The sequence below is a fragment of the Lagopus leucura genome, unplaced genomic scaffold (assembly GCF_019238085.1).
Source record: "Lagopus leucura isolate 7727_CA_CO unplaced genomic scaffold, USGS_WTPT01 Super-Scaffold_100001, whole genome shotgun sequence".
NCBI lineage: Eukaryota > Metazoa > Chordata > Aves > Galliformes > Phasianidae > Lagopus > Lagopus leucura.
The window spans coordinates 72,809,652-72,829,429 of record NW_024962262.1 but is presented as its reverse complement, the minus strand read 5'-3'; the positions used below and the strand labels follow the sequence as shown (position 1 = coordinate 72,829,429).

Below are 19,778 nucleotides of genomic sequence, written 5' to 3'. Positions count from 1 at the left end.
AAAAAGAAACTATTTCTGATCCTGCAAATTCTTTTTCTTTAAGAGGAGAAAAGAAAGAAACAGACCCAACCAAACCCACCCCGCGCCTCTGCCAGCGCTCGGACTTGTTTGGAAAGAGACATCGCTCCGGTGGCACCGCTCCCGAGAAGAAAGGACCCTTCTCTCCGACTCCACATGAGCACCGCTTTCGGGATCGGGCACAGCTCCGCGTCCCGGTCAGCCCCGCGCCGCTGAGGCGGCCGCCGGGAAGGAGAGCCCGGAGCGATGCGAGCCGTGGGCTGCGGGGCTCCGCGGCGGCCTCCTCCCTTCGCAGCCGCTCGGACCGCCGCTTAGAGGGGCCCGGACCTCGGGGCCGGAGCTTTCTGCTCTCTGTAAAGCGAGCGGAGAGGTCTCCTCTTTCTCTCTCTCTCTCTCTCTCTCTCTCTTTCTCTCTCTGTTATTAATTTTTTTTTTTTTTTTAAGCCGAAAATGGTGCCGCCTGCCTAGCTCTGTGATTTCACGCGTGGACTTGTAATATTTCATTCTGATGATTTTTGGATGGGGAAGGACTGAGCGGAGGAAATCTTCCTGAGAGCGGGGCGCGGCGTTCGGCGCCCCATAGCGGAGCGGTCCCGGCCCCGTGCGGTTCCGCCGGGCTCGGTCCGAGGCGCGGGGCCGGAGCGGGGCCGTCTCCCCAGCTGGGGGTTCTCCTCTTCCCGGCTTTTGTTTGGTTGATTGGAGTGTTTTGCTTTTTATTTCTTTTTTTCCCTTTCGTTTTTCCTTTTTTTTTTTTTTTTTTTTTTTTCCCCCTTCCCTTTTTATTTATTATTATTATTTTAAATCTGGTTTAATCTGAGGGAGCTCCCTCCCTCTTTTCCTCAACCCCTAACTCCGAGGTCGCAGCCCATGCCCCTCGTCGTTCGGAAGGACCGGGCCTAATATGCCAGTGTCACCTTCGCCTTGCAGTCGTCGTGATGAAGGAAAAATCCAAGAACGCGGCGAAGACAAGGCGGGAAAAAGAAAATGGAGAATTCTACGAACTGGCCAAGCTCCTGCCGCTGCCCTCGGCCATCACCTCGCAGCTGGACAAGGCGTCCATCATCCGTCTCACCACCAGCTATCTAAAGATGCGAGCCGTCTTTCCCGAAGGTAAAGCCCGACAGCAGTCCGCGTCGCCCTCGGGAGGCGAGCAGGGGACATCGGGGGTCCCGGCTCCGGATGCTGGGCGAGGGCTGCGGGGACCGTCCGGGGCCTAAAGGCCGAGCAGTGCGGAGGGAGAGGCTCCGAAGCACTGCGCGGTGCGCACCCGGAGAGGCAGCTCCGATCCCGGGAGCGGCGGGAGCACAAATGCGCGCTTTGCTCCGCGTTCATTCTCCTTCGCTCCGTCCCCTCGATGGCGGCGAGGGCCTGGGGAAAGCCGAGGGCACCCGGTTCGGCTCTTCTCCAAGAGCAGTGGAGACACCAGGGACCAGGGCAAAAAATATATATATGTATATGTGTATATATATATATATATATATATATACACATGCAACCAAAAAAACCAAACGCATAGCCAAACGCTATATGGTGAGTGTTCTGTTCTGTTCGAGTTGGAGGCTGAGTGGGAATAAGGCAACGGGAGCTGCCGCCTCCTCCTGGGCCGGGGACAGCGCGCAGGGCCGAGCCGTTCCCCCGCTGCCCGCGGCTGGAGCCGTGTTGGAGCCCAGAGGCTTTGCTAGCGACCTCGCGTCCAGGGCTGCTTTCGGCCGTCCGATGTGTGGGGCCGAGCTGAGGGGACCTCGAGATGAAGTGCTGAGTGATGTCGGGTGGCGGCTGAGTAAAGGTCTGCTGCTCGCTTTGTCCTTGGTTGTGGAATTGGCAGATTCCGGAGCGGAGGGTCGGCTGCTTTCCTTCCCGTTTTCTATGGAGCTTTATGAAAACGGTTCAGATTTATACTAAATTAAAAAAAAGAAGAAGAAGAAGGAAAGAGAGATGGGTAAGAGTGAAATCGGGGGGGAAAAAGTATACTATCAACCCGTCAAGCTCTTACCGTTCTGCCCATCGAATTCAGTAATTTCGAGAGCGTGCACTGGCAGCGCTGCAGTTTAGAGCCTTTGTCCCGTGCGGAGACTTTTCCCCGTAAGAAAGCATCGCCGTCATTTCGGGGCAGGGAGCGTGTCCGGAACACTCCGGGTTAGGCGGGCAGGGAGCAGCGCAGGAGCTGCTGCTCCTCGAGAGCAACGGGCAGAAGCCGGGAGCAGGTTTATACCCGCAGCGCGACCGTGCTTGGTGTGTCTGTCCGCTTTAAACAGGCCAGGCGTGCGCTTCTGCACACTCTGCTTATTAAGTGCAACGTTTAAATGCGTAGGGTGAATTCCTGATCTTTCATCGTCTTAAGTACGGGTGGAAATACTTTTAAAACCAAAGGCTTGAATCCGGGGATGACAGAGCCGGGGGGGAAGCAGTTCCGCCGGGCTCCGAGCCGGGTGCTGAGCACTGAGAGCCCGGGGACCGCGGGGCAGAGTGGGGGCCCGGGGAGAGGAGGGGGAGGGGGTGCAGCTGCGGTGCGGCTCTCGGGGCGGGCTGTGGCCGCCGGACGGGACACGGAGCCGCTCTGCCCCAGTTGTCCTTCCCGAGGCTTCCTTCCCTTCTCCAGAACGGTTTCCAGTGAGTTTTACCAGAAGGGGCTGCCAGCTGCGCACCTTAAATTCCGGCTGAGCAAAACGCGAGGAAAGAACCCCTTCGAGCACGCAGGCAGGGCGGGGTAGGCGTATATCCGGGGGAATGGGGCTTGCAATAAAGCGGCTCCCCTCCTTGGCCTTTGCTCCCCCAGGGGTCGCCCCCGAAGGGGCACGGCCGTAGTCCCCCCCACCCCCCACCAAGGCCGCCGCCGGCATTCTGCAGCAGCCCTACGGCATCGCCCCCGAAGATCTGAGCGGGTTTTGTTTCTCCCAGACGGCCTCTTGTGGGGAGTGGGGGGGGGAAGGGGTCCGAGACCCCCACCAGCACGCGTGCTAGGCCCGGGGCAGCCAGACGTATCCGAGGTATTGTCCGGCTATAAAGCCGGCTTCCAGTTCTGTCTAGACTGGATGAGAAAGGACCGAGGGGGGGAGAACTGTGTTTTTAAAAACCTCCACAGATGGCTTTACCTGCCCCCTTCCAGTTATTTTCTAGGCGTCCTGATGCGCAGTTTAAGCAAAATTTGGGACCCTCACCGAAGTGTCCTGGCCAAGATGGCCTCATAGTTTCTACAGGTCTGTAATGGGGCCAGCCAGGTCCCCCTGCTGCCTCTGGCCGGGGTTTTCCCGAAGATGCGCGATTTTCACCGAGATCTCAAAGGAGCCGCCCGCTCGGGCTCAGGGAAGTGAGAGCGAAAGGAGTCTGACCTGACGGCTCCTTTCACCTCGACAATGAGAGCTCTAGAAAGCTCGGAGCTTCGTGAGTCCGCATCACACAATTCGCTGTACGGTTTTACTCTGACCTTCACGTTCCTAAGTTCCTGAATTATAGTCCCGGAGACAGCAACCTTACAGCCTCCCCCGTGCTCTGACTTCTGCTGCGCTCTGATTTTTTGCCAAGGCATTTCTGATTATAGGAGAAAAATATACCATGGGACTTCTATCTTGGCTGTCTGCTTATTTGTATCTAAATATGTTTCTAAAAATGAACAAATGAAAGAAAGGCACATGAGGATCCACTGAGCTTACAAGCAGTGCTTTTCTCTCCCATCCACGGCTCTGTCTTCAGTTGTGACCCCCTATCTCCCCCGGCCCCTAGGCAGTTTCCAAAACTGACGGTAGAACTCTATGACGGATATCCCAACCGAATAGGGATGCACTGCTCAAGAACTGACCCGCAATACGCTGTGCTCTGTACAACATAATCACAAGGAAGTGACTCCATAGTGGAGCCGAGACCTGTTCCTCATTCTAAGGCAGTAGAAATTATAAGGAGAAAACTGAGCTTTCGGTCTATATAAGTAGCTGTGGAGTATGAGTCTGTGAATGTACATTTTAAGTCTCGTTGCTGCTATTACTCTGAATCTTTGCGTGTGCTCGAGAGAGTTTTGTTAACAGATTAATTAATCGAATTAATTAATCCCAAGACCGAGAATGTTCGCCTATAGCGGCACAGCTCCCGGCGGCGCGGCGGCTCTCCTTCGCACCTGGTGCTCTTAGGGCTTCCCGCTGCTCCGCGGCTGCTCCGGCGCAGGGAGGGGATCCTGGGACATCCGCTGCTGCTGGGGTACAGTTGGAGATATGCTTGACCGGATGTGCCGGAGGGCATTTATTGGGTTTTCTCTTTGAACCGTCGTTTTACTTTTTTCTTATTTTTAAAAAACTTTTAAACGTTTTCATTTTAAACGTTCCCCGGTTGCGCAGATAGGAGGCTGAAACTCTTCTCGATAGAAGCCAGGCAGCCCCTCTCCTCCTTGCCTGAACTCCCCGCCTCGAGAGCCGCTCGCCCCGAGCATCACACAATCCCTCCGGGGCTCCCCTATCGCTCCGACCCTGGGGACCCGTCCTCATCACGAGAGGGGCAGCCGTCGGGTTTGGAATACGTCTCTGCGGACGTGTTTTAGGGCAAGGGTCAGCTATGTCCCCGCCTAAGCCGGAGCAGACCCTCGAGGTGAGCGGCGAGCTGGCAGATTTCCGCTCCCCGCTCGTTCCCTTTCGCTCTCCCCCGCCTGCGCGATGCTGGAGACAGGTCCCCCGAAGGGAGGCAGAACTGCAAATCCAGGCAGTTGTGGCCGCTCCAGGTTGAAGGATGGCTATTGAATAACAGGAGGGCACCACGCGCCCCGGGGAGCCGGGAAACAGTGCGGTAGACACAAAGGAAATGCTCTGAGTTAGAGGGCAATCCGATACTCGCGTAATACATCGCTAAGTAATTCTTGTAGCAGAATCCCAAACAGAAAAGCTACCGGGCTTTCACTACTGTGTGTACGAATTTATATACGTTTGAAGAGCAAAGGTGGGGATTGATCCCAAAGGTTTCCAGATCTTATTACGGTTTAACTCTCCCTCCTACCCAGAAACTGGGGAATGGCACCGAGTGAGCGCCCTAAGTAAACGGCGTGAGGTGTCAAAAGGCGATGTGAGCGTCGGGGAAACTCAGCCCAGGGCTGACAGAGGACAGGGACGAGAAGTCCTGCGTATTCCTGCGCTGGGAGCTGCTCCTACGTTGGGGTTCCCATGCCAGACCTTACCGCGCAGGGTTGCGGCTGTGGGAGCCGGCCCCGCGGCCCCGCGCACCGCATCCCTCTGTGACCGTCCCGCCCCGCAGTGCGGCCCTTCCCCCAATGGGACGGGATTCGCGACAGAGACGGGCACGGCTGTCCGAGCTAATGCGTGCCAAAATGGGGCTTTTTAAGCGTTTTCTTCGCGGACACAGGAGAACTTTCCCTGCTGCAGCCGTCACAGCGAGCTCCCGTCGCGTAAAGGAGCTTTGTTAGAACGCTCACTTTGTATCGGCAGCGCCTTTGGCCCCGATCCAGCGCAGTGAGTGAAAATGTGCGTTATTTGCTGGCGGGGCAGCGGGAGCGCCGCGGAGTATTGCATCCATATGTATTGCATCCATATGTGTACGGGACGGAGGCTGCACAGCGGCAAACCTGTAGGAAGAGGAGTTAATGCGCGGCGCTCCTTCAGCCGAACGTCGGATTTATTCGTTTCGTTTCCACCTCCAAACCGATCTGCTGCTGGATTAGATGACAAAATCATTGGCTTTAAAATAAGCTTAGACGAATGTCAGCCTGATCCCCCCAAACGCGCTTACGTTTGATGCGAGCTCGCGATTGTAACTCCAATTTAAAATCTCAAAGGAAAAAAAAAAAAAAAAAACAAAGGAAAAAAAAAAAAAAAAAGATCTGCGGAAGCGGAGGTTTTAGCCCGGTTTAGAAAAATAACCTCAGAACACGGCGGCGTTTGGCGGTGCGGTGCAGCCCAACCCGCACGGCTCTGAGGGTCGCAGCAACACCTCCCGACCCTCAGTGATGGACATTGAAATGAGGGCACTCCGCGCAGCGCTGGCACTTAGCGCTTCGTCCGCGCACTGCCGCCTGGTGCGGAAGACTGCGAGGTGAACCCGCGGTCCTTTGAAAGTGGAGGGTTCATTTCAGTAGGAAGAAAAATAGGGAAAATGAAAAAAAGAAAAAAAGAAAAAAAGAAAAAAAAAAGAAAAGAAAGAAACATGGTGTCGAGTGCTTGGACGTTTGGCAATGTACTTCGAACTGCAAATTGGGTAAAGGCGGTAGAAAAGTGCGACTTTTCGTTTGCCTCTTCGAAGTATATTTCCCACGCGTGGTCAAACATTGCTTTTAATGAAGGAAAAGGAAAGAAAGGTGTCCATTCCCTACAGCCAGAACAGCATCGCCGCTGGGATACCTCTGGGGCAGCGGGGCAGGAGAAGAGCTGTTCCCCCGGGGCTGACCTTGGCCTCGGGCACTGCCATGAGCCAGCCGGCGGTAGGCAGAGGGCTTCAGAACACCCCGGGGATCCCTTTTCCTTCCCTGCTTCTGTGCTTGCCCCGAGGGTGGCGAAGCTCTGCGTCCTCCCCGTCTACTCCCGGGTGGGAGATACCTTCGTCTCTGACGGAGGGAGAGCGGAGAGGTGCTGCCATCGCCTCCACACCGGTTGCCGAGGGGGATGCGGCTCCGGGAGGGCTTCACAAACGCGTTCCAGATTGGAGAACAGGGCAGCGCCTTCCACCCGAGTGCAGTGTCCTCTCCCTTCCTGACGGAGTGCGAGTTTTCTTTCAAAGCACCTGGTCGGTATGAGGCAGCGGGAGGAAAACGCTTAGCCCGGTTTCGAGGCTGTACAGCGATTTGCCCCGTTTGCAGCGAGTGAAGGTTGGCTGGACTGAACCTCCACCGCACTCATTTCGCCAGTGTAGAAGGGCTCTGAGGGCATAAGACTTAAGACTCCAAAAAAGAGGCATGACATGGATGCGCCTTCACCTCCGTCTGAGCACTGCTGCCGGCAGCAGCCTGCAGTCATTCCACTGGTTCTCATGTAGGAAATGAAAACAAACAAATAAACAAACAGGCCGAGACGCCCGGAGCGTCGCTCCGCTGCGGGTCTGCAGCTCTGCGCAGATCCGCGCTCCGTGAGGGGACGGGAGGAGACCGGAGGGGCTGCGGTTCTCCGCAGGCTCTCTCCCTGAGGTTCTCTCGCTGTGTGGCTGCCTTATCCCGGCCAAGAGGGCCGCGATGTGGCGGGCGGGGGGCAGCGGGAGTCCCCTTGGCGGCATTTCCACACGCAAAGAGCCATTTCCTTCCCTGCTTGGGGAGAGCGGGCGGGCTGCGGGGAGCTCGGGGCCGGCAGCGGGCGGGAGGGCGGCCGGACTCGTCGCCCCGCTCTGACCATCTCCTCGTTCACCTTCGCAGGTCTGGGAGACGCTTGGGGACAGCCGAGCAGGATAGGGCCCATGGATAACATGGCCAAGGAGCTCGGATCCCACTTGCTTCAGGTAGCGGATTCATTCCTCGGGGGCGGGAGGCACATCTGGGTTCTATCTGCTGGCAGTAGCACCTGGAAGCACAGCGCTCATGTCCCGCCGATCCGCGCTGCAGTTCTTCTCAATCCTCACTGTGTGGGAGAACTTAAGAAGTCGCAGTGTGTGCCAGCCGGAGGAAAAAAATAATAATAATTACCTTTAGCTCTTTTTTTTTTTTTTTTTTTTTTTTCCTTTTTTTAATATGGGAACTTTAATACTGCCAGGATTATTTATTTATTTATTTATTTATTTATTTATTTATTTATTTATTTATTTATTTATTTATTTCCCTCCCCCTGCTTTTAAAGACGTAGTAAACCGTAATCGTTTAACGGCCGGTTTTACGGCTGGAGGTTAATTTCTGGTCATAGAACCGGCGTTGTTTTCACCGTGCGCTCGGGGGGGATATAAAAAGTCAACAGGCGCTCTGTGAGGGGCTCGAACCCCCTCTCCGAGGGGCGGCCGGCTCAGCCTCGGCCCCTCAGGCTCAGGGGGCGGCTGTGCTGTGCGAGGCCGCCTGGAAGTGCAGCTCCCACATATTTCTGAATACAGGCAGCAGGTTCACAACCGTCGGTCTGCCTTTAAAACCCTTATCAAGGATAAGGATCGAGGGCAAAAGTCATCGAGGACGAAAATCGCGGCTGGTGCACTTGCTCCTCCGCCAGTTAAATAATATTTGTTCATCGCCTGTTATATTCATTTTACCGTTCACTCATTCGTGAATTACAACTGCTTTAACAGCAGCAGCAAATTTGCTGAAGACTTTTTGAAGGGTCCTTAGACTGAAGCTTAACCAGGGATGTTTCAGCTTGTGCTTTTCTGTAGGGGAAACCTGCTGCACTGTGAGGGGAGGTAGCCATAGGTCCAGTTGGGTGGATCAATTGCCGGATGACAGTGCTTAGCTGAAAAGTGATGGTCAAAGACGCAATAATTTATCTTCCACTGTAATACTGCTATGAAATTTGTGGTCTAAAAAAGGAAAAAATGCGAAAGCAAAGAGTAATCTGGTTTCAATTACATACTGTGGAGTCAATAATCCAGAGAATAATTTGGAATATGTATTTATATATTTTTATAGGGGCAGCAGAGTAGAAGCATGAAGTTCAGGATTTTATTGCTTCCCTTCCGGTTCAATAACTTAAAATATAAATTAAAATTGGTGTCTGCTTTACCTACATGCTGCAAAAAGAACTTTATCTTTTCCAATAATGTTCACATGTGTATATTGATCGAGGCTTCCAAAATTGATAGGAGATAGTAGATAGTTTTTGGCTGGGGGAATCAGATACTCTAGAAAAAAATGTCTAACTTTGTGCACAGAAGAATCGAGGGCAAGACTGAAGGCACCCCGCATCAATAGGTCACATGTCCTAATCCTGGCCAGTTATTTTTTCTTGCACAAATGACACACAGCACAGTTAAACTTCAGGTTTTTTCCTCACATAAGTAATATTTAACATCCAGTTAATATTCCCATCGATAAGAATCTGCATAACATATTACCATTAGCTGAGATTCCCAAACTCTGGGCATATAAATTAATGAGCATAAGTGTCTTTCTTCAGGTGTGAGATATTTGAATGCTGTTTTGATTACTTTTTTTTTTTTCTCTAAGTTAACCTAGTTACTTAGCAAACAGTCCCAAGTTCAGAAATACATTAATACAAATATAGTCAAAGAAATCTTAAGCTTTGCTTATAATATCATTAAATATATTGCAAATAGTGGTAATCTGCATCTGCCAATTACAGCATAAAAAATGGCTTGCGTAGTACTAGATTTTCCCCTAAGCACCACATAGCTCAGGATTTGTGCTAAGTACTAAAATAACCAGAATCAACAGGAGAATGTTAACTTAAAGTGAGCAGTAAAGCTTGCATCTGTAGGGGGAATGAATTGGATTTCACAATGTGTGCACATGCCATAGAGTTTGTAGGAACAGCTTCAGACAAAGGTCTCTATTTCTGAACTGTGATGTTTTCTGCTCTTTAAGTTGGATAACAATCTTAATCCAAAAGACTTCAAATACTTCTTTGCCATAAATGGTTTAAACAGGATGCTTTCTTTTTAACCTATGTGTTTCTCTTCTACAGACTTTGGATGGCTTTGTTTTTGTGGTAGCCTCAGATGGCAAAATAATGTACATCTCAGAAACAGCGTCTGTACATCTTGGCTTATCTCAGGTAGGACTGATTTATTTTGCCCATCTATTAAATACGGATGTTGCATTTGGAATCTAACACGAGTATCTGGCCATACATACAGAAAGTCATCATTTTTTAGGGGTATTTGAAGCTTCAACTTTGTTTTCTGATAAATGGCCTATTTAAATATTCAGTTTTCCTATATTTACAACCACATCACGACTGTCTTTATATCCTTTCTTGTTCATTGTATTTTACTCCTCATTACCTTTAAGAAGGGTAATAAATAATACGATATTGCAAATTGCAGATATACGCAGAGCTTGAAACCCAAGCCTCTTTGACTGTGTGGTAATGCTACACATCTGAAATGAAGTTTAGAATTCAAGGCTATATGTTTTAGATTGTGTGAGATATTGAGACTTGCTATGAAATAGAGAGGAAATCTGATGTGGAACACGAGTTTAATGGTAAATGTTCTTTAGGAAAAAAAAAAAAAAAGAAAAGGGGGCAGATTTATGAGTGTTCACATGGAATTCAAGGTAGTTTTTCTTGAGTTTTTCCAGCTCAGTGGTCTTTTCAGTAAAGCGTTTTATATGGTTGTGATAGAACTCATAAAACTCAGTTTACTACTGTTCTGCACAAGAAGTATAAGGGTTTTTTATTGTTTTTTTGTTTTTTGTTTTTTTTTTTTGTTAGAAGGATATTTCTAATTTTTTGCCTTCTTGGGTTAGACGCAAGGGCAAACAGCCTGAATTTATTGAGGAGTGCAAGTTTCCATACATTTGTGTATAAATGTGTTACACAGTTTCATTGGTAGCACCTGACCTAAAGCTTGCTGAAGTCCAATAGAAAAATTCCTAATTAATTTCACTGGGCCCCGGATGAGACTTCCAAGAAACAGAACTGTTTCTTCAGAACTGGTTGCAGCTGGAACACTTCTTAGTTTAAAATAAAATTAAGTGAAAAATTAATAGTAGAGAGAAGAAGAAGAAGGAGATGAAAATGAGAGAGAGAAAGATGTTCTGTTACAGGCAAGGTATTCGGGGAACAAAGAAGGGGATGAGTATGAATACTTTATCTTGGTAGTAATAAATATTTTTGTTTGAAAAATGGTAAAGTTCTCTAGATGTGTTTACAATAGTGGAATTGGAATTAGTAGCTATGAGAAAAAAAAAAAAACAGAACTCAAAAGATGGATAGAAAAAGCAAATATTTCGTCTCATAAACCTCATTTCTAAATACAAAGGGAACTGTGATCACTGTTTTTCTAATCTGCTTTACAAAAAGTAATTTTGAAGATCAGTGTTTTGCATGGATACATTTTTTTCTGCCAACTTTAAAAATGCGTCCAGGGAACATTCATATTTCAAGCAGTTTTTCAATTGAGCCTATTACAATATAGTATCTGTTGTTTCATATCATTTAATACACATTCAAATTACTTCAAATAGTACTTTGTTTTAGAATAGACTTTATTCCAAATGGCCTCATTTTCTTCTCTGAATCAGCAGCCTTATTAGAAGCTAACATGTAGAAAAGGTCCACAACGTTGCTGACTACTTAAATAGGATTGAGTCAGTACAATTGTTCCAAAGGAATGAATGTTACCATCTGCTCTTGCTGGAGTATAGTCTGTTTGATAAGTGCTAACTGATTTAGGTTTTGTCCAGACTTTGTTTGTTTGTTTGTTTGTTTGTTTGTTTAGTGGAATATCAGTTCATCAAATCTAGGAGGTCTCAATATTATCCAGTCATCTGGTGAAATTAAAGACCTGCATGTTGAGTAGATCGGTGGATCAACTTTGCCACACTCAAGGAGAAGGGACTGAAAGCATCATGAAGGCTTTAATTATCTCTAGCCCTTATGATCTTATGGTCCTCTGCACATACTGTGTTCCCCCTGTGTTTCACACATCTCTCTATAAACCCTTCCTGCAAGAGCTGCCAAGGAAAGCTAGAGGATTCAGACATGTTTTTTTAATTCAATTTAATACTCAAAATCTCAAGTATTTCACTTTAGCCCAGTAAATTAATGGGCTCTATCCTTGAATTCGTCAGAAAACTATAGATCAGAGAGGACAGAGAGTTATGATACCTAAGGACATGCTTTGGAATCAAATCACTGAGTACTCCAGCAGTTTAACAGCACACAGCTTTTCATTTATAAATCCAAAGGATAATTATATAGACAGTGATTTTTGCTCACTTTTCTGATGTTGTTTTACCCTCTAATCTAATATATTGCTCAATGCTCTGTTTTTCAAGAGACAATTATAAGCAATACTAGGACTAAATCTAGGCTGTTCCTAAATACTAGGATATTAATGCACTAATACTGGCATATTTCTGTACTCTTCTCTGGGCTCTAAATGAGTTCTTGTTCCTACTTCACTGGAAATCATTGGGAGTTTTGCCACCAACAGCAACAAGAATGAGATTGGTCTGTTGGAGCAAATTCTGCAGGTCTCCCTCACCAAGTCATAATCCCACTCTATATTTTCAACAAGTGCTCTCATAGAGTTCCAGCCAATACAAGCTGAGACTAGAGTGATGATGATTGTAGAAAATCTCCTAGAGTTTGTATAGAAAGACCTTTTTATTAAATAATTTGACAATTAACTACTCCACACATCAATTTCCAGTTAAAGTGCAATTTGTTTTAAAATATATATTTAAACTAAGCAAGAAGGCTATTTAAAAACATTATGCAGGATATTCTTGGATACCTACTGCAGCAGCCTTTATCTTCTAGTAGATCTTGAGTTTAACTTAAGCAGAAGGAACTTGGAGCTTCTGAGTAACCCTTCACTGGCCAACATAATTAAGAGAGTTCAAAAATGTAAAAACACCATGAAGATTCACTTATTCTGCTTGCAGTGTCAGGGAATCAGAAACAGTGTTGTGGGTTTGGATTTCGATCAGCTTTTCCACTCAACTCTAACAGTAAATACTGTAAATACGAATAGTTAGGATCTCTAATTTCATCTAATTTCAATTGGCCTCAGACCATCGTTGAACTGACTTGTTCTAGCTGAGATAGAATCAATTTCTTGCCTCTTTTTTTATTTACATGGATAACAAATAGATTCCGATTCCCCAAATACATCTTCCCTTTGCAGTCCAAGGACACAGAATGGAGAATAAAACCCTCTTAGGAAATCGTTTTGAAAGTCTGGACCTTATTCCAGCCATTTTCAGGGCCCACGAGGGAGCTGAGCTTATCTTTGACTTTTGAAAATCTTGAAATATTTAACCACAAATATCTGAACTTCTCTAGGAGTTTATTTTACTTTCATCAAATCAGTATATGAAAGGCAAAATATGTAATTATTTGCTCTAGAATCCATCTACTTAGTCCTCTGTGTTTATCATGTATCGTTCCTTGGCAGGAAAAAAATGTGCAGCTGAGTTACACATAAAAAAGCTCTTAGTAGGAAACAGCAATATTTGGTAGTAAGCAGGTATTTACAGATATTAAAAAGCTGCGTCAAGGAAGTTGGTTCAATAAGCCCGAGGCATGGGATTTTAGAAGGTTTATGAATTGAACCATATACTTTTTTTCCCCAGTTTTCAGTGTTTCATTGTAGGCTTTAAAATAGTATGCACATACTATGTGTAGCAGGAGACTGTGGTCAGTTTCAAGATTATGTATACATATTTTGGTTATTTGACTCTTACTTACACCCCGTCTCTTTGCTGACGGCTTTATGTTTCCACTAGTATTTTTACAATGAATTTTGGTTTCAGCATTCTGTGTTCACCCCCTGCTGACTTTGCTGGGCTTGCAAATACCTGTATCAGAGCAGAAAATACTCCTGTGTGCATAATGAGAAATACTAGTCATTAGTTTAACAAAGTGCTTTAGTTTTTGAATTTTAAGCATAAGCCCTGTGGTGCAAATTACACTGTTGAGAGAAATGTGACTTTAGGCCCAGTCCTGTGGATCCTGTGAACAAATGTGTGCTTCTGAGAGTGGTCTTTTGGAGTAGGTAGTTACTTTCAGAAAATCAAGAGATATCCATGTGTTATACCTCTAAGAGAGTAGATACATGCCAGTGTGGATATGATTACACTTATAGTAATAGCATAAGGTCTTCTGGATTACAGCAGTTGATTTTGTCAGTCAGGTTGTTTGGTGTTGTATTTGTAAGAAAGTCTTCATATCAAAAGGTATGAAGACCTCTTTCTTCCCCTTCTTTCTTTATCCATTCCTCTCTTCATCCTGCCCCTTCTTTCTTTTTATTTTTCTGTCTCTTTTTCCATCTCTTCTCTCCTTCTTTTCTTTTCTTTCTTTTTTTTTTTTTTTTTTTTCCTCTTTCTTTCTCTCTCTCTTTTTCCTCTTAATCAGTGCAATATTGCTCTGGTTAGAATATAAGGTCAGTGTTGGTGTTTTTGCTTTTGCAGGGAGGGGTTGTTGGAGAGAAGTGGGGAATAGATGGCTAGAAAAAAAGATTAGTTTGCATAGTCTTGGGAAGAGACATTCCATGAATAATGCAGAAAATGGAACTATGAGAAACATTTTCGGAAAAAGATTGCTTTGTGGGGTAGACAACTTCATTTATTCCAAAGAAAAAAGCAACTCACACATCTTAGCAAATCAGTAGGATTGGCTCAGAAGAATAGGCTAAACTACTTCACCTCTCAGCTGTCTCTGATCTTGGGGGCCCAAGGCACATCAGGCCACAGTGAACAATTGGGCAGCCTGACACTAATTTAAAACACAGGCTCAAAGTATTGGTTCACTCCTTAAATCAATTACTGCATCTATCTGGAGACTTTTGTTGGTGAGTTTTATACGTGGCAAACAGAGTTAGCAAAAAGGACGTACGGCACATGCCGCTCATTTTTTTTGTGCAACAGTTATTATGGGTACAACAGTGTGAAAGACAGAAATACATTCCTGTTCAAGCAAAGTACGAGCAAGGAGAGGGAATACAAATATTTAAGAACTCCTAGTCTATTTTCTGTGCATGTTTACTTAAGGCAGCAAAGGCTCAAGCCAGTGCCTGTGAAAATCTTTGGAAGTCCAGTCTGTCTTTTAAATTCGCTGGTTACTGTTCTGAGCTCTGTGTACTACTGTGCGTGGAATGTGGTGGATGATCACTGGAAAAAATAATACAAAAGAAATATGCAAGCCTGACAGTTTGGCTCTGAAGGCTCCGTTGCCATCTGAATGCAGGTGATAGCTTCTGGGAACCTGTGAAATTTTTTTGTTTTGTTTTTTGGATATCTGTCTTTCTGAGAGACATTAATACAGTTTAGAGATTTTATTCAATTTTGTAGCCAACTAGCATTTCTACAGCTGCTCTAGTTTATCACTTTATTTATCATGAGCAGCTCTTACATGTTCAGATCATCACCAGAAATTCCCAGAAATGCCCTATACCATTAGTCACTGCTAAAGAAGGAATTAATTCAGTTTAAGTGGTAAAATTCAGAATGTGGTTTTGATACATTCAATTCATGCTTTAAAAAAATGGTGTGTAGTTACCTAGATGCATTATACACAGCTCACTGAAGAATGTTTTGGGGATAGGAAAGAAAAGATGGGCGGTAGCACTGCCTCATGTGTTACGTGTCTCTTCACAGGTGGAGCTTACTGGTAATAGCATTTATGAGTATATACATCCTTCCGACCACGATGAGATGACGGCTGTTCTTACTGCTCACCAGCCTCTTCATCCTCACCTCTTACAAGGTACTTGTGTGATCTGTGGTCAAACTACCATCGGAAAATTTAAAAAGGAAAGTAATAATTCTAGGCTGAGTTGTGACAAGTTCATATTTATCCGATGTGAGGCTACGTGTGCAAATGGAGGATGAGTATGAACTTGAAATTGTGACCCAGGATTTTGGCTTGTGGCAGTAAAGAAAGTAAGGTATTCTACATTAAGTAATGCTTTCCGTGCTGTGGAGTCCATGCAGTTTTAAGTAGCTATTTAGTTTTTGTCCAGTGGCAATTTCCTCTCTTTTGTTTTTTCACCAGTGCTGACGTTTCAGGAAAGTTGCAATTCTTTTGCTGTGCAAAGCTGCAGGTATATGGTCTCAGAGACAAAAACATACACACACACAAAAAAAAAAAAAAAAAAAGAAAGAGAAAAAGAATATGCTAGGCAACTTGGAAATAGGTGGACATTCTTAGTGTTAGAAAAGCAACTTTTAAAGTTGGAATTTGGATGAAAACCCAGAGCTGATACTCTCCATGGTAGGAAGAGAAAAATTTGATTTTGTAAATTACTTACATTTAGAAGTTTTCATTTACAAAGTCATCTCTCCAGGGAAATAATGTTCTCTTGCCTTGGTGTTGGGTCACTGATTCACCAAACCTGTCTACACATCCTGTTCAAGTGCTGCAGATGATTTATCCACACGTATCCATACAGCATGGTGCTAAGTTGGGTAGAGTGTCAGAGAAGACAGCAGAACATTTATTATGTGAATGCCAGGATCAGACTGTCCACTCTGGCTGTGCTCAGACACCACACATAAATATTAACATAATCCTTTGTGTATTAAGTTGTTACTTCATTGTTGTTACTAGTACAAAATTAACAAACGTATGATCATCTTCACACCCTCATCCTCAGTAACTTTGATGTCCCATGGGGCAATTCTTTGGGCTATAAAATATTAGAATGATTTGGCTCCAGTATGTGCAAAGTGCTGTCATGTATAGTTCATAATTGTTTAATCAACTGAAACTCACTTCTTGCTAGTTTGTTTTTGTTTTTTTTTTTTTTTTTTCTGAGCTTCTTAATACTGTACTCCTAAAGCATGAGGAGCTTTGGCCTTGCACCACAGTTCTGTTCAAGAACAGGCAGTTTTTTTTCAATTTTGTTGCATATGCAGTTTTTGTACTTAGTGATCTCACCACAGTTTTGACTGCTGTGATTCCCTCAGTGCAGAACTGTGCACATTTCATTGCAGGAAAGTTGAATGTGCCTGGGAGCACGCATAGTACTCAGAGTGCTGTAAATGACAGAATCATCACAGCTATCTTTTCTCTTCTTCCTCCATAAGCACATTCTGTAGAGTACAAGTCTTCAAAAACAAACTCTTGGATTCTTCTGATTCTACTTGTTCCTTCACCATTTCATAGTTTTCTCATTTCTCTCTCAGGGATTGTTTAATTATTACTTTTGATGTTAAAAAATGCACATTTTTTTCCTTGTTTCCTACTTTACTAATGAGCAGAGGGGATGCCTCCAGTTCAAATCCATGACTTTTAATGCAACTGTGTTGGCATCTAGAATGAGTAGTAAGTTATTTTTATACCCACTTTCTTATCAACTGCAATAGCCTCATGCTTTTATTTTATATGTATATATTTGAAGAGAGTTTTGCAGATTTAAGATCATGCATAATGGATCTGAGTAAATTTCCATGCCACTTGCAAGCAAGCTTTCAGCTCTTCCTGTTCTCTGTTTAGTGTTATGACTCTGGCTTACCAGAAGTGAGACAGCACACTCACACTGTTCCAGAAGCTTTTTGTTCATTCAGAGCCAGTTATTGCCTGTTTATTGCTCACATTTGGTGGATGTCTTGAGATGCTTGGTTTTGTCTGTTAGCATTTCTTCATTAAAACAATCAGATCCCTCTTATTTCAGCTACTTACCGTCAAATTACATCTTCAACAAATTCTTCTCACTGTAAAGTGTAATTCAGTTCTGTTGTGGTTTTGTTTGAAAAACATTTTACTCACAGTTGAAACCTCTAATTTCAGTTTATTTACAACTGTTTCAGTCTGAAACTCTGCTGATAATTTGCTCCAGATATGTGCCTCATTCTCTGTAGCTTGCTCTACCCCATTCTACATAAATACTGTATGTTATTAGCATCAAGATCTCAGTTCTCAGTAGTGCTAAGGTAAATGAAAATTCACTTCGAAATGCGATATATTTGAATATGTTTTGTTTGCATAGAATTTTGTGTAGCAAAAACATAAAAACATTGGCATCTTATTTGGAATTCTAGACCTGGAAGACAAATAAAGGAGTTAAGCGGTGTTTTGGTTTCTATAGGGATTATTTTATGCAAATCTTACTTCTCTGTGTCTCTTTCCCATACAAGGCATAGGGTTGGCATACAAAAATGTGCAGAATCCATAGCTAAACCTTTCTAAAATGAACAGAGTTAGCCAACAATTATTGATAAATATCCTCCTTCTGACTGTTGTTCCCTTTTCTGCAGTGTGTAAGTTGAATTTCTAGGCATAACTTAAAAATTGCCTTGGCCCACAGAAATCACAGCAGGTTTTGTGTGTATTTTCAGTAAATTCCTGAAACCTATTTAGTAACTGTAGGAAAGAAACATCTTCTGTTTGTATCTACTGAGATACAAATATTTATATAAAATACAGAGTTTTATAAATAACTTAGTACATAGGAAAGCTGAGTGAAAGTAGCTTTTTCTAATAAAAGGGAAACTGACTTTTTAAAGAGGTTGTTTTTTTCTTTTTCTTTTGGTCATTCAGTTTATCTCTTTTGATCTCTTAAAGAGTGTCTGAATCATCCAGCCATGAGCTTTGCTATGTTATAGATCTCTCTAATGTACGATATTATTCAGGAGTAAAATCAATGTGGCACTGCAGTCACAGCCATTCATAATACAGATTTCCATGCAACTTTATTTGCTCAAGATGTATTCTGCTAATTTTCAGATACGTATGCATATTTTTAGTTCAGCTGCTCTTACTATAGTTGTATCTGGATAAGGTCTGTTAAGATAGAAATAAAATCACAGATGTGAACATACACTGATATTAAATAACCCAGAGTAGCTGTTTTTTCCCCTCCAGTTTTATGCTCTTTATACATTTTGATGCTTTCCCTTTATTTCTTCATTTGCTTTTAGTCTTCTTCATTGTCCTTTGTTAAACTTTTCAAACAATTCCCTCAGCCTTGTAATAAAAAAAAAAGATAGATAAATTTTGGAAGTATAAAGCTTCATTAATTTTATCTTTTCAATTTTATAAAACTTATACTTTGTAATGTTTCTTTCGTGTCCATCAAGGACTGCGTTGAAGCAAAAAGTTTTCACTTTTTTAAAAGAAAGGGAAAGTTCTTGAAGAATCACATTCTTGCAGGAGCTGGACTTCATAGCAATACTGAATGCAATAACATCTGGGAAAATGGAAATCAGTAAACTGACTGTTGTGTCAGCTCTATTCAAATAAGTCCAGCGTGCTATGGACATAAGGCAAGTTAAGTAAGGAAAGCTTTTGGGCCAAGAAACTGTAAGGAAGCAGCTAAGAAGCAGAGGACAAGAAGCTCAGTGTGATCTTCTGTAGTGATGCTGTGGCAGAAAAGGTGCTGTAAAATCCATATGCATATAAACAGGGGAGTATTGAACAGGAGTAGAGAGGGTGAAAGGGTGACTGACTGCATTCTTTGTATGGTGTGTGTGAAGTGGACACTGGATTCTTCTGTACAATTCTGTTGTCCACTTAAAAAAAAAAAAAAAAAAAAGACAAATTGGAGAAAGTACAGAAGGGAACCACAAAAATGATTCAAGGACTAGAAAGGTTTATAATGAGGGATGAAAGAACACCATCTGTTTGGTTTATCAAAAAGGAGAATGGGAGGTGACTTGATTATGGTGTATGAGTACTTCCAAGAGAAGAAAGTGCTGGGAAGTAAATAATTGTTCTTAAAGGAAAAAAAAAAAAAAGCATATCAAGGATCAATGCCTGTGAACAGAAGCCACAAAAGTTCAAATTAGAATAATGCATACATTTATAACTAGGGGTTTAAGTAATCACGGGAATAAAGTAGTGAGGGAAGCAATGGTTGATGTCTTCAGATCAAGGACATACGCATTTTATAAAAGATACATTTTAGGCAAACAGAAATTACTGAGCTCAGCACAGGAGTAAGTGACTGAAGTGTAATTAACCGCAATGTACAAGTTAGAACTATGATCTAATGCTCCTCTCTGGCCTTTAAAGTCTCAAAGCTATGACTCAATGAAAACCATAAGCCCCATGATCTATGGAGGCTTTGGAGAATCTCAGCTTTAACTTACAAAGTCTTTAAGCTACCTTCTGACTTGCATGACAAGCACTGAAAATGTAAAGCAATATGGACTGATCCCTTGCTGTGAAAGAAGCCAACAGCTGGACTGTCTTTCTGAGAGTGGCTGGGTTGGGGAAAAATGTTCTCTCACACATACACAT

At 44.1% G+C, this 19,778-nt stretch overlaps 1 protein-coding gene across 1 annotated transcript in view; it reads left to right on the top strand.

Annotated features, from left to right (window-relative positions):
- Positions 1–6: 6 nt before the first annotated feature.
- SIM2 (SIM bHLH transcription factor 2) overlaps positions 7–19,778 on the top strand; it is a 55,651-nt gene continuing 35,879 nt past the window's right edge. The window contains exons 1-4 of the mRNA XM_042867990.1: positions 7–1,128; positions 7,349–7,431; positions 9,552–9,641; positions 15,194–15,302. Coding sequence (XP_042723924.1) covers positions 954–1,128; positions 7,349–7,431; positions 9,552–9,641; positions 15,194–15,302 — 457 coding nt within the window. The 5' untranslated portion in view covers positions 7–953. The remainder of the gene's footprint in view (positions 1,129–7,348; positions 7,432–9,551; positions 9,642–15,193; positions 15,303–19,778) is intronic.